Raw genomic sequence first — 12,441 nt, 5'->3', positions numbered from 1 at the left:
TCACGGTGACGGCACGTCAATTACTCCAAGGAATCATTCAGATTCCTCATCAAACCAAACGCTTTTTCGATCGAAACAAAGTCGCTTTGGTCCAACTGGCCGATCCCCGCATCGACACTCAAACCAAAAAACAAATCATTTTGAAACCTGGAGGGAGCGGTACTCTAGGAGGGGTCATCATTTGCTCACTCTTAAGATGGGATCCTAATGCCCCCAAAGTTATACCCAAGACAAAAGTCCAACGAAGCCCCAAGAAGAAAAAGACCAGGTCCCCAAGGAGAACTTCTCCAGTGGCAGGACCCTCCTCTGACCAGACACCACCACCCCGGAAAAAGAAAAGAAGCCCCCAGAAAAATAAACAGAGAAAAAGTCCCCAGAAAAAGAAAAGTCCACAGAAAACTGGTCGCAAGAGAGGCACTTCGGCCAGGACGCAACCTTACACTCGCAAACCACGATCTGCCACGGCAGTGACTGCGTCTCCGGCATCCTCACGTTTATCCACTTCTCCGTTGATGACACCAGGAACTGAAGAGTACTTGGAGACGTTGATCACACCAAGAACTTCTCCGTTAATGACCCCCAAAAGAACTTCCCCAGTGGCAGGACCCTCCAATTTAGTGGCAGTGGCTGCTGCTCACAAAGTACCTTCTCCCAAAATCAAAGTCCATGAAAGATCGGGCATGTTACAAAGTTTACTGGATTTGTCCAAGCAAGAACTGGCTCGATTTAGTCCGTTGCGTACCCCTGCACGACGTGTCATGCCTGTCCTCAAACTGATACGACGTAAAGACAACCAGTGGCGACGCGTTCCAGTATAAAAAGGGCCTGTGACCAAGTAGGGTATCAGTGTTTTTTTGGTGCTCCTGAAGACTCAAAGATGTCACCCTCCAGAAAACCCCAAGGAAAGAAAAGGAAAGGACTGCCACCACGTTTAGCCAAACATGGGGACATGTTATCTGTCCTGTCCAAAGCTTCTCCACCCCTACGAAAAAAACTCATTCAAACAGCCTCCAAAGAGGTCATCGATACCGTGTGCGAATGTTGTTTGAACGTTTTGAAAGGCACGATCCCTTTATCCAAACACCAGAAACAATGCTGAAGCAAGCATCGTCACGTTCTTCGCCAAATGGTTCGAAAGAAAATTCACATTCGTCAAAAAAAGAAGATGTTGGTCCAACGTGGAGGCATTTTGCCTCTCTTGTTAGGTCCCATACTGAAAGGAGTCTTGGGAACCATGTTGGGAGGACTGGTGGGAGCAGGATAAAAAGGCCCTCGGAAGTCCCAAGATCTCAGAATCGACCCCTGACAACCCCATGGAAGGACGAAAACTAGCTTTAGTTCCTTACAAACGATGGATGGAATACCATCGGTGGCAAGAACAACACACCCCGCATTTACCTCCCAATCCCAATTTGAGCGAGATGTCCTAGTTACAACACGAATTGCAGTCCTTGATGGATCGCCAAGATTTGTCCGAAACAGAAAAATCGCAAAAGTACGGTCAACCCTTGCAACGACTGCAACTCTTTCACCAGAAAGCTTTAGACGAAACAGCTCTACCCACTCTGAAAGATTTTAAGACCTTGATGAAAAGTCCAGCACCATCAGCACCACCAGTACCAGTACCAGTACCACCACTACCCGTGACCAAGACAGAAAAAGAAGAAGAAGAAGAAGAAGGGTTTCAAACTCCACCAGAAAAAGTACGCAAGTTAACAACACCACCTACCTCCAGAATTGGATGGATTAAAAAGATGATGGCCACCCCTTCTTCATCACAAGAGAAAAAGAAAGTGAAGACAGAAGTGAAGACAGAAGTGAAACAAGAACCGATATCCCCCGCTCAGACATCCTCCTCCTCTTCAACACCTATTGCCGGCCGCACACGCAAAGCATTGCAATCCAAGAAAGTACCCCAAGAGAAAAAGAGTAGCATCCTCCAAGAGTGGGTGTCTTATTAACACAAAAAATAAAAATGGAAAAAGTCTTAGCCAGCATTTACTACGATCCCTCCCATCCTGCAGGTTACGCAGGAGTTCAAAAATTGTATCGTGCTGCCAAAACGCGACTGAAAAGTCTCCGTTTACCTCAAGTGCAACGATGGTTACAAGAACAAGCTACCTACACTTTACACAAACCCATTCGACGCAAGTTTGCCAGAAGTCGCACCCGAGTGGAAGGCATCGATCATCAATGGCAAGCCGGTTTAGCCGATGTCTCTCATTTGGTCAGCTACAATCGTGGCTACAAATATTTGTTTTGTGTCATCGACGTCTTTTCCAAATTTGCCTGGGTCGTACCCTTGACTTCCAAATCGAGCAGCGAGTTAGTGCGAGCCCTGCAACGAGTGTTGAAACAAAGCGGTCGTCACCCTCTTCGATGGCAAACGGACAAAGGTACCGAATTTCTGAACCAAGCTTTCCAAAAAGAATTAAAGAAACGTGACATTCATTTTTTTACCACCGAGAATCCCGAAACCAAAGCCAGCATCGTGGAACGTTTTCAACGCACTTTGAAAGAACGCATGTGGAAATATTTTACGCATCACCACACTCTGAAGTACATCGACATCTTACCGCACCTGGTGCAAGCGTACAACCAATCTTACCATCGAAGCATCGGACGTGCCCCGCAAGACGTGACTCCCGACAACGAAGTGTTGGTGTTTGAGCGTCTGTTTGGTACGTCCCCGACGAGGGCTGTCCCCGAGAAAAGTGGAGAGTTGGCCGTAGGAGATTGGGTGCGCATTGGCAAAACCAAACGCACTTTCGACAAAGGTTACTTACCTAACTGGACGACCGAATTGTTTCGCGTCACTGGACGAGTGCATGACCGTCATCCTGCCGTCTATAAATTGGAAGACATGAACGGAGAAGTGCTCAAAGGAACGTTTTATTTGCCCGAGTTACAACGTGTCACCAAAAAAGAAGACGACGTGTACGACATCGAAAGCATTCTCGAACGCAGAACCCGTAAAGTGGGCAAACGACGTGTCAAAGAAGTCAAAGTACGTTGGAAAGGATATCCACCCAGTTTTGATTCTTGGATCGACGCTTCGCAAGTCATCGACTATAAAAAGAAGTGACCATCATGCCCTTTCACGCAGCAGACGCAGCTACGTCGACCACTCCTCCTTCACCTAGTTCTTCTGTGCAAGATTTACAAAAACAACCCTTGTTGGTGTGGTGTGGAGAACGTGTGCCTAAAACGCAAATCGTCTTTTTCTGCCAAATCTTCGTGGTGTATTGTGTCATCGGGGCAGCCATTACCAATTTGAGTTTGCAACAAGGAGACAAACATTTGTGGACCATTTTACTGAGCAGTTGCATCGGTTACCTGCTTCCTAATCCCTCCCTGAAATTCACATGGAACGGGAACCCCGGGAACCTTGTGTCCAGTGCCAGTGCCAGTCACCACTTCAATCACAACCAGAACCCCATTTTAGACGGAGACACGCCTCTGACGTCCACTAACCCCTCGGACAGCCACAGAACTCTGGAATTATGAGTCACCAAAACCAATTTTACTTAACTTTACCCAGTGACAGTTCCATGGAGGTGTTTCCCAAGAACACGTTGTGCTGTTACACGGCCAAATTACCTCAGGCCATCCAGTTAGATCAGGAAGCCCATTGGAAGTGGCTTTAGTAGAAATGATTCACCCGACCCAAGTCCTCAATGTCCTTCCCAATCAAAATTTTTTTGATGTGGAAGTTCATGACGAGCAAATGCAACAGTGGATGGATAGCAATGTCAAATATGACGAGAAAACCCGTACACAAAAGTACACCACCTATCACTTGTTCATTTCCCCAGGCTATTATTTTAGTGGTCAACATTTGGTCAGCACCATAACCTCCAGGTTTAATGTCGTGTTTCTGAAAGCTTTGGAGCATGTCAACAAAAATGTCACCATGGAGTACCACAAAGCAGCTCGTCGCTTCTTGATGAAATTTGAATGAAGTAAAATCCTGTCCATTTTATTTTGTCCTGAATTGTTTGACATGTTGGGCGGAGACATGAACATGAGAAAGACCATGATCAAGAAAAACGAATTACCCATCGTTTACGACAACGAGTCTTTTAGCAAGTTATTTCGTGCCCCGGTAGAACTGAACCAAGGACTGAATTTGATGTTCGTGTATTCCGATGTGGTGGAGTACAACGTGGTGGGACACACCTCCGTACCGTTACTGCGTGTCATTCCTTTCAAAGTAGATTCTGCCACGAACGCTGACGAGGAAGGTGGAAACACTTATCACGTCCACCGCGAATTTGTCCATCCTCACTATTTGCCGGTCAGCAAGTCGTATTTGGACACGGTCAACATTGCTATAAAAGGAGATTTGGAACAAAATATTCCATTCAACAAAGGAAAAGTCACGGTGAAACTCCATTTTCGAAAAGGGTTCTCTCACGACTCTTAAGTCATGTATCCAGTGTACCGAGGGGTTGCTCGACAGCGAGGACACGGCTTAGGAGATATGTTAAAATCGGCCTTTCGTTCGGTGGCCCCGGTGTTGAAACCGATGGTGACACGCGGATTGCACGCCTTGAAAGATGCCGCACTGACGCAAGGCAAAGAATTTCTCCAAAATGTCATCATCGACAAACAAAACCCTAAAGAAGCCTTCATGAGGGCAGGCAAAAATGTCTTGCTGCAAACGGGCAAAGACATTTTAGGCCAACGAGAAACACCTATAAATGCCCTGCACGCTACCGAGTCAGGCATTCGCAAGGACAAGGCAGAAAGAGACGACGAAGAAAACACCCTTTCACCAGACTTCAAGCTATAAAGGCCAAGAAAAGAAGAACCGTTCGAGACTTAGACGTTTTCGATTATTGAGAAAAGAGACAAAAAAATGATGCACCGAGAATCTTGCGCTTGTTCCAAGACGGAACTGGATCTGTTTGCCATGCTCCCCACGATGATGACGATGCAAGAATCCCAGTGGGTGGAATTTCACCCCGTCTCCTCACTGACCGATTCCGCTCCCATCGAGTTTGAAATCAAAGGACAGCCCGAAGATTACATCGATCTCAATAGCAGTTACTTGTACCTGAAAGTCAAAATTCTAGATAAGACTGGAGGTGCTATAGACGATGAAGCAGTAGCTCCCGTCAACAATTTCATGCATTCCTTGTTCAGTGGAGTGGACTTGTACTTGAATAACAAACTGGCCAGTAGCAGCATGGATACTTACCCTTATCGTGCCTACCTGGAAAATCTCTTGACGTACGGAATAGATGCCAAGAACACTCATCTCAATGCCTGTGTGGTATGGGAAGCTGACGAACCTACCAAGTTTGAAATATTGGAAACTGATGAAAAGAAAGACAACAATGATGTATTTCTAGAACGAAGAAAGAGAATCACGGGAGTCGACACAAGTTTAGAACTGATGGATCGTTTGCATTTGGACATGTGGTTGCAAGAAAAGTTTTTGCTGAACGGGGTGGATGTCCGCCTGAGACTGAATCGTAGCAGTGCCGCTTTCCATTTTATGGCTGATAGTGACGGTTACAAAACCAAAATCCTAGAAGCCAGACTCTACGTACGCCGTGTGGAAGTGTTACCTAAAGTGGGAAACGACATCAGTCAGACGTTGAGCAGAACGACTGCCAAGTATCCCATACGACGCGTGGAAGTGAAAACCTTCACCATTCCCAAGGGACAGCGATCCATGATCGAAGATCATCTGTTCCAAGGACAGTTACCCAAACGTTTGATCGTTGGTATCGTCGAGAATACAGCCTTCAACGGAGCTGCCGAAAAAAATCCTTTCTACTTTCAACACTTTGGCGTGTCCAAAATCGAAGTCAGTCGCGATGGCAAGACCTTGTGTACCCGACCTTTCGAACCTGACTTTACCAAGAAGAATTACTTGAGATCGTACTTGTCCCTGTACGAAGCCACCGGACAGTTAGGAACCAATACCAGTCACGGTATTACGTACGAGGATTATGCAGGAGGCTACGCTTTGTGGGCTTTCGATTTCACTCCAGACCAAGGCAGCGACGAGGGACATTTCCACCCTATAAAATCCGGCCAGATTCGTGTGGAAATTCAGTTTAAAGACCGAGACCCTGATGAAACGGTGAACGTCATCCTGTATGCAGAATTCGATAATACCATAGAAATCAACAGTTTGAGAGAAGTCATCCTAGATTACTAGAAACCATGGAAGACTGTTATCCCTCTTTACCTAGTGGAGAAACTTTTAGTGTCGGATTATTGTTAAAAAATGTTCGAGTTGTTGTTGTTTAGTGTTAAGTGATTTTTGAATAAAAAATGTTGTGTTTTGAAAAAATTGTTTGATGTTATATTGTTGGATTATTGTTAAAAATGTTAGAGTTGTTGTTTAGTGTTAAGTGATTTTTGAATAAAAAATTTTGTGTTTTGAAAAAGATGCCTTTGTCTTTTGTTTAGCTATAAGAATATTGGATTGATGCTCTTTCATTTCTTACTATCCCTCTCATGACACTCACTAAACGTTGCGACTCAAAAACCGTGTGGGGGATGTTTTCCTTCACGTCCGCGCTTTGACTTTAAGAACCGGGGTTGTTTCCAGTCTAAGCATCCATTGTCGACTCATCCTCCTACGAAGATGTGCTCCAAACTAGCTAAGCTCAACGAAGCCTACGTGAATTTGCATAGGGTCAGACACAGTCTGATACCGAAGCCAGAAGAAATAGAGAATGTGAGAATGTTAAAAATCACTGAAGACCTGATAGAAGAGCTCTTCAGAGAAGAAATGAACAGGGAAAAAGAAGAATGGACAGAGAAGTACAGACTTCAGAGACAGCAGCAACAGCAGCAACAACAACAACAGCAGCAGCAACCTGAAGCTGACAGAGGCTTTGTCGATTGTCGTATCGACACCGAAGAGTTCTTCTTCTCTTTTCGAAGAAGCAGACCTATCGCCAGAAAGTCTATCCTCAGAGGACATCGCATTCTTAGAAACTAAAAAAGAATGCCATAGCAAACAAAAAAAGCCCCAGCCCTTTTCAGGGCTACCCAATACTCTAGAAAAGAAATAACAATCCATTTGCCAATGTGTGTAGGTAGAGTAGTGTGAAAATAAACACTAACTCTTTTTTAAAAAAATGTGAGGGTATGTGTTTGTAAGTGGTTAAGTAAGTTGGTATGGATAGTAGATTAAAATGATGTCTTTATTTGGTGTTTGAGGTGTAAATTTGGGGTTAGATTGGATTGCTTTGCGTATGTGGATAGTCTATTGAAGTGATTTATAAAAAATTTTAAAATAGTGATGGGTAGCATAAAAAAGTGAGTGAGTGTTTCTTTTAGGTCCGCGCGTTGTTGTTTTTTGGTCATGATCTAGGTAAGATCAATTTTATGTTTTTAGGGGATGTTTTCCTTCACGTCCGCGCTTTCACTATAAATTGAAACTCGCTGGGCAATCTAGCTACCCTTGTTGATTGATCAACACAAGAATGAACAGCAGAATAAGCAAACTTCTTGAACTCCAGATACATCTGGAATATGTCAGGCGCCTGTTAAATGAACTGGCCGCGGAGGCTATAGTAGAAGAGGAAAGAATGAAGAACGAATAGGAGGAGAGAAGACAGAGGTAAGAGGAGGAAAAGAAACTAGAAGAGAGGATGTCGTACAATATTCCCGAGACATAGGATTGGGGTGTTGAAACGAATCATCCTCCCTCTGCGCTCCCCAGAAGAAAGGTGAAAGGAGACTGGGGAAGAAGATGCGTGTGTGGCGCCAGGCCAGGAAGGTGCAACCATTAGATAGGTGCATCTGGAGTTCAAAAAAAAAAAAACAGCCCTTTTAAGGGCTACCCAATACTCTAGAAAAGAAATAACTATCGATTTGCCAATGTGTGTGTGTGTGTGTGTGTGTGTGTGTGTGTGTGTGTGTGTGTGTGTGTAGGTAGAGTAGTGTGATTATAAACACTAACTCTTTTTTCATAGTGCGAGGGTATGTGTTTGTGTGTTTGTGTTTGTAACTGCTCACGTACGATTGTGTGGATAGTAGATTATGGATTTTGTTTATTGTTTCTTAGCGTATGTGGAGAGTATAGTTTGGGTTTTGTAACCGATCACGTACGATTGTGTGGATAGTAGATTATGGATTTTGTTTATTGTTTCTTAGCGTATGTGGAGAGTATAGTTTGGGTTTTGTAACCGCTCACGTACGATTGTGTGGATAGTAGATTATGGATTTTGTTTATTGTTTCTTAGCGTATGTGGAGAGTATAGTTTGGGTTTTGTAACCGATCACGTACGATTGTGTGGATAGTAGATTATGGATTTTGTTTATTGTTTCTTAGCGTATGTGGAGAGTATATTTTTGGTTTTATTATATGAAATGAGAAAAGTAGGGGGATGTTTTCCTTCTCGTCCGCGCGTTGCTGTTTCTTTGGTCATGATCTAGGTAAGATCAATTTTATGTTTTAAGGGGGATGTTTTCCATCACGTCCGCGCTTTCACTATAAGAACCCACAGTATTCGTCGTTCAAACCATTCTACAAAGAAGATGGCTTCGAACCAAATGGACAAGATGCAAACATTGCAAGACGTTTTAGACAATTTAGGAATGATGGAGCAGATGTTAATAAGACTCGTTGAAGACCACTATTCCTATAGTCCCCATCGTGTAAAGATGGAAATTAATAACTTGAGAAAGGTAAAGGACAAGATAAGTGGTGTAATGAAAGAGATAAAGGAGGAGAAGGAGGATGAAGAGGAAAGGATAAGGATGAGAGCTTGGAATGAAAAAATTGAAAAAGAAGAAGAAAATGAAAAGAGGAAGAAAGAAGAGGAGGAAGAGAAGAAGAAAGAAGAGGAGGAGAAAAAAAGAAAGAAAAGAAGAGAAAGAGTGTTGGAGATAAAATAAGAAGTTGGTGGAGAAAAAGAAGAAATTAGAAGCAGAAGAAGAAGAAAACCCAAAGGCCCTTTTCAGGGCCAGCCATATTTCTCGAAAAGAGATAGCCTTTCCATTGCCTACCCTTTTTTAAATTTAAATTTAAATTTAAATTTAAAAAAACTTTTAAAAAAAAAATCCCATATTCAATTCCCCTTGTCCCTAGACAAACCCAAACTCTATTCCCATGTTCAATTCCCCTTGTCCCTAGACAAGCCCAAACTCTATGTTAAATTCCCATTGTCCCTAGAGTGGCCCAGCGTTTTTCTCCATGTTAAATTTCCATTGTCCCTAGAGTGGCCCAGGGGTGTTTTTAATGCTAAGTCCCATTGTCCCTAGGGTGGCCCCATTCACTACTCACGTCACTATTTTACAAATGTCAGCCTTCCTGCACTTCAGGAGCGCTTACTCAAAATTTAAACAATGGTAGGAGATCCCAATAGGTTAGCTATATTATGGGCTTATTTTGGTCCCTATGGTTTACAACAAAGACTTTTACCTTGAAGTCTAATTCTGACCAAATCTAAAGGATGTAAGGCAAATGTAGCTACCACTCCACCACTAGAACCAGCCGCTAAAGTTTCCAATTTCATGTTGTGGAATAATGTTTTTCGCCCCACTGCGGCCGAAGAAGGGGCCCCTTTCACCTCTCTTGAATCCATTTTCACGGAACTTAATATCGATATCAAACGGATGAATTAGGTATATTAGAACATTCAGTGGTTCTTAAAGCTCAGGCTTAATCCTGGTGGCTGAATGTGCTTGTGGTGGAAGGACGCTGACATGTTTCTTTGGAACAGCACTGTTTGCCTTTCATTATGGGATCCCACAGCTGATCGTAGGTGACGTCAGCAGTGCTTAAATAGAAAATTGACTGTTTGGATACGTAGCTTGGGCCATTTAATGAGGTTCAATTTAAAAAGTGACCTAATGTATTTTTTTATACTTCTTCCTAGATAAAACTTCTCACATATCATTCTAATAGAATTTGGGAACTTTTAAAGAATACACTGAAAACAAATCACATGCATTACTAAGTTGCAAGAGAATTAATAACTTTATTTCTCAAAATACCTCCGATAACTTTTTCAAAGGTTGTTCTGTCATTTACTTGTGTGAAGATCAACAAAGTGCGTTAATGCCAAAGAGAAAATGAAACTAAATATTTATTGGGTAAGCAAAGTTGATGATGATCACACAGTTGCTACATGAGATCATGTTGTTGGCACCTGTAGTTTCGAACAGAAATACTCCACTATACTTATCGCATGAGAATTTTATTCAGAAGTCATGCAGAACATATTTCAAAATTATTTTGGTTTTCTACAGGCATGGTTTGGTTGCTTTATGAATCAGAAGGTGAGACATGCGTCCCATTGCATTTTAGTCAAATAAAATAGGGGGAGAAGAAAACAGATAATGGCAATTTACACACAAACAGTGATTTTAACTTTTGTTCATTATAATGGCAAGTAAAAAAGCAAATAAATAAATAAAAAACAAATGAATCCTTATTTGGGTGATACCTTTGTATCTCAGTGTAAGTGAAAAAGTAAAATCTTAAAATTTTAAAACAACGTTGATACGAACGTACTTTTAAACATAAATGCAAAAGTTATATTCCGTGCAAAACCGATGTTCTACATTATGAGATAATACTGACGTGCAATATGTCATAATTATTCAGAAACCTTTAAAATATCAAATAAAATTTCCACTAACCTTTACAATCTTTAAAGGATTATCCACTTACCTTTACGTTATATAAAACAATAATCACGTATAATTTACGCGTGACAGATAATATTTCTTCAATCCACTGCGTATAAAAGGTGTCCAGTTTGTCAAGAAAGACTTAATATCAGTATGGCTTTTAATAGCAGTATTCCGTCAAGAACACTGAAATGAAAGAGTATACAGAAAAGTTAACGTTATAGAGCAATCAGCGCAAGTCCAAATAACATTGAATCATGTTACCAGAAATATATACAGTACGTTTTCAAGGAAAAAACAGCTCATCTCTCTGTATTGAAGGAGGAAGTACACGTTAAGGTAAATTACCCGAAAGCTTACATTCACAAAGTAATTTTTGAGCTGGTCAATGCTATCCTTTGTTAGTTGTTTGTTTTTTTTGTTGCTGTTGTTTGTGTGTCATTGTTTATATTTTAGTTCTTCTAAAACCACCATGGTCATTTCCGAAGCGCAAACTCCATTCGCTTCTCCCCGCCATACAAATACGATAGCATCTGTACTCTGGACCACGAGTTTCAACTTAATTCACATATGTGATTGTTTGCTGGTATTACAGTAACATACTCTAAAACGAGCGTCCCTTGTATTTATATTTGGGGTCTTACCGCCCGACATATTTTAAGCCTAACATAACATAACTATTCCCCTCATTCTCATCCCCTACCCCCTTCTGTGCCAGTGTTTTTTTTTTTTTTTTCTACATGCGTGCATTATGTGGGCATCATCAGGAACCGTTCCGCTACTGCACCAGACATAGAAAACTTAGATATGACAAAATATTGGCATATAATTAAACTTTTGTTTCAGCTGCCAATCATTGTGAAAGCACTTAAATGGAACATGTATTATGGTTTGTTTAATTTATGTATCGGTTGAAGATAATATCGGAGCAAGTCTAAATATGATGTGGTAATGAAAGAAAATATGAGGGACTTCTATTTCCTCTATGTAGAACATCACAAAAATGATGGCGCCGTGTGACTGATACAAACATTCTCAGATATTGCCGCAAAATTTTGAGAGCTAAAAGAAAACCGAGCACTGCACGTCTCCTTTACAGTTCTTTCTGGTGGTTATTGAGACAAACGTGTATGTTATTATTGTAATACCCGTATGGGCGTCCGTACTGAAAGTATGTAATATTTATTAATAATCCATTGTCCCATATACAGACTGGTATTTCACCACAACCTACGAAATAATAATCATTCAAGTGTGAAATATTTCGAATGGATAGTATGTTAAAATGCATACAATAACAAGATTAAATTATTTTAACTTATTAAACTGTGACGTACTTTCTCAGAATTTCTTGTCTGTTACGAGGAATAGCTGTAGTTGTGTAATCACTTATGAACAAGCGGAATATGAGAACATTAAGGTATATTTAATGATAACGTTTTATTCATTAATTCTATGATTTATTGATCCGTTTCTAGGGCTGTCCGTCACGATGAAAAGTAACTAGTACATTAAGAGTGAAATGAATGTGTTTATATTCCATTACTTTTAGATACCTTAATCTCCAATGCACATTCATAACAACACATTCTGGAGATGACAGCTAAAATGTTTTGATAGCTATTTTTGCCTCATTTATGTGGTATTTTCCGTGACCCCAGTGCAGAGTTTACCAACACGGTGCTAATTAAACTCAAAAGTCTGTAAACGGACGGGAATTAATATATTTAGAGAATTTCTAAGTGCCCAGGTTTCGTCAACGCACAGTCTATATATGTATCTATGTTTCTATCTATCTATCCATCGACAGACCTTGAAAATTGTGACACA

The 12,441-nt window shown here is 41.4% G+C and overlaps 1 protein-coding gene across 1 annotated transcript in view; it reads right to left on the bottom strand.

Moving 5' to 3' along the window:
* Nucleotides 1-10,874, bottom strand: part of LOC149783937 (solute carrier family 25 member 32-like) — a 32,780-nt gene extending 21,906 nt beyond the window's left edge. The window contains exons 1-2 of the mRNA XM_089932073.1: nt 10,652-10,874; nt 9,398-9,755 (exon numbers count right to left, since the gene is read on the bottom strand). Coding sequence (XP_089788199.1) covers nt 9,398-9,560 — 163 coding nt within the window. The 5' untranslated portion in view covers nt 9,561-9,755; nt 10,652-10,874. The remainder of the gene's footprint in view (nt 1-9,397; nt 9,756-10,651) is intronic.
* Between the last annotated feature and the right edge of the window lie 1,567 nt (nt 10,875-12,441).

Source organism: Sinohyriopsis cumingii, chromosome 14 (genome assembly GCF_028554795.1).
Source record: "Sinohyriopsis cumingii isolate HCF-2022 chromosome 14, ASM2855479v2, whole genome shotgun sequence".
NCBI classification, from domain to species: domain Eukaryota; kingdom Metazoa; phylum Mollusca; class Bivalvia; order Unionida; family Unionidae; genus Sinohyriopsis; species Sinohyriopsis cumingii.
Note: the sequence above shows the minus strand (reverse complement) of the source record. Positions and strands in the feature narration are given on the sequence as shown.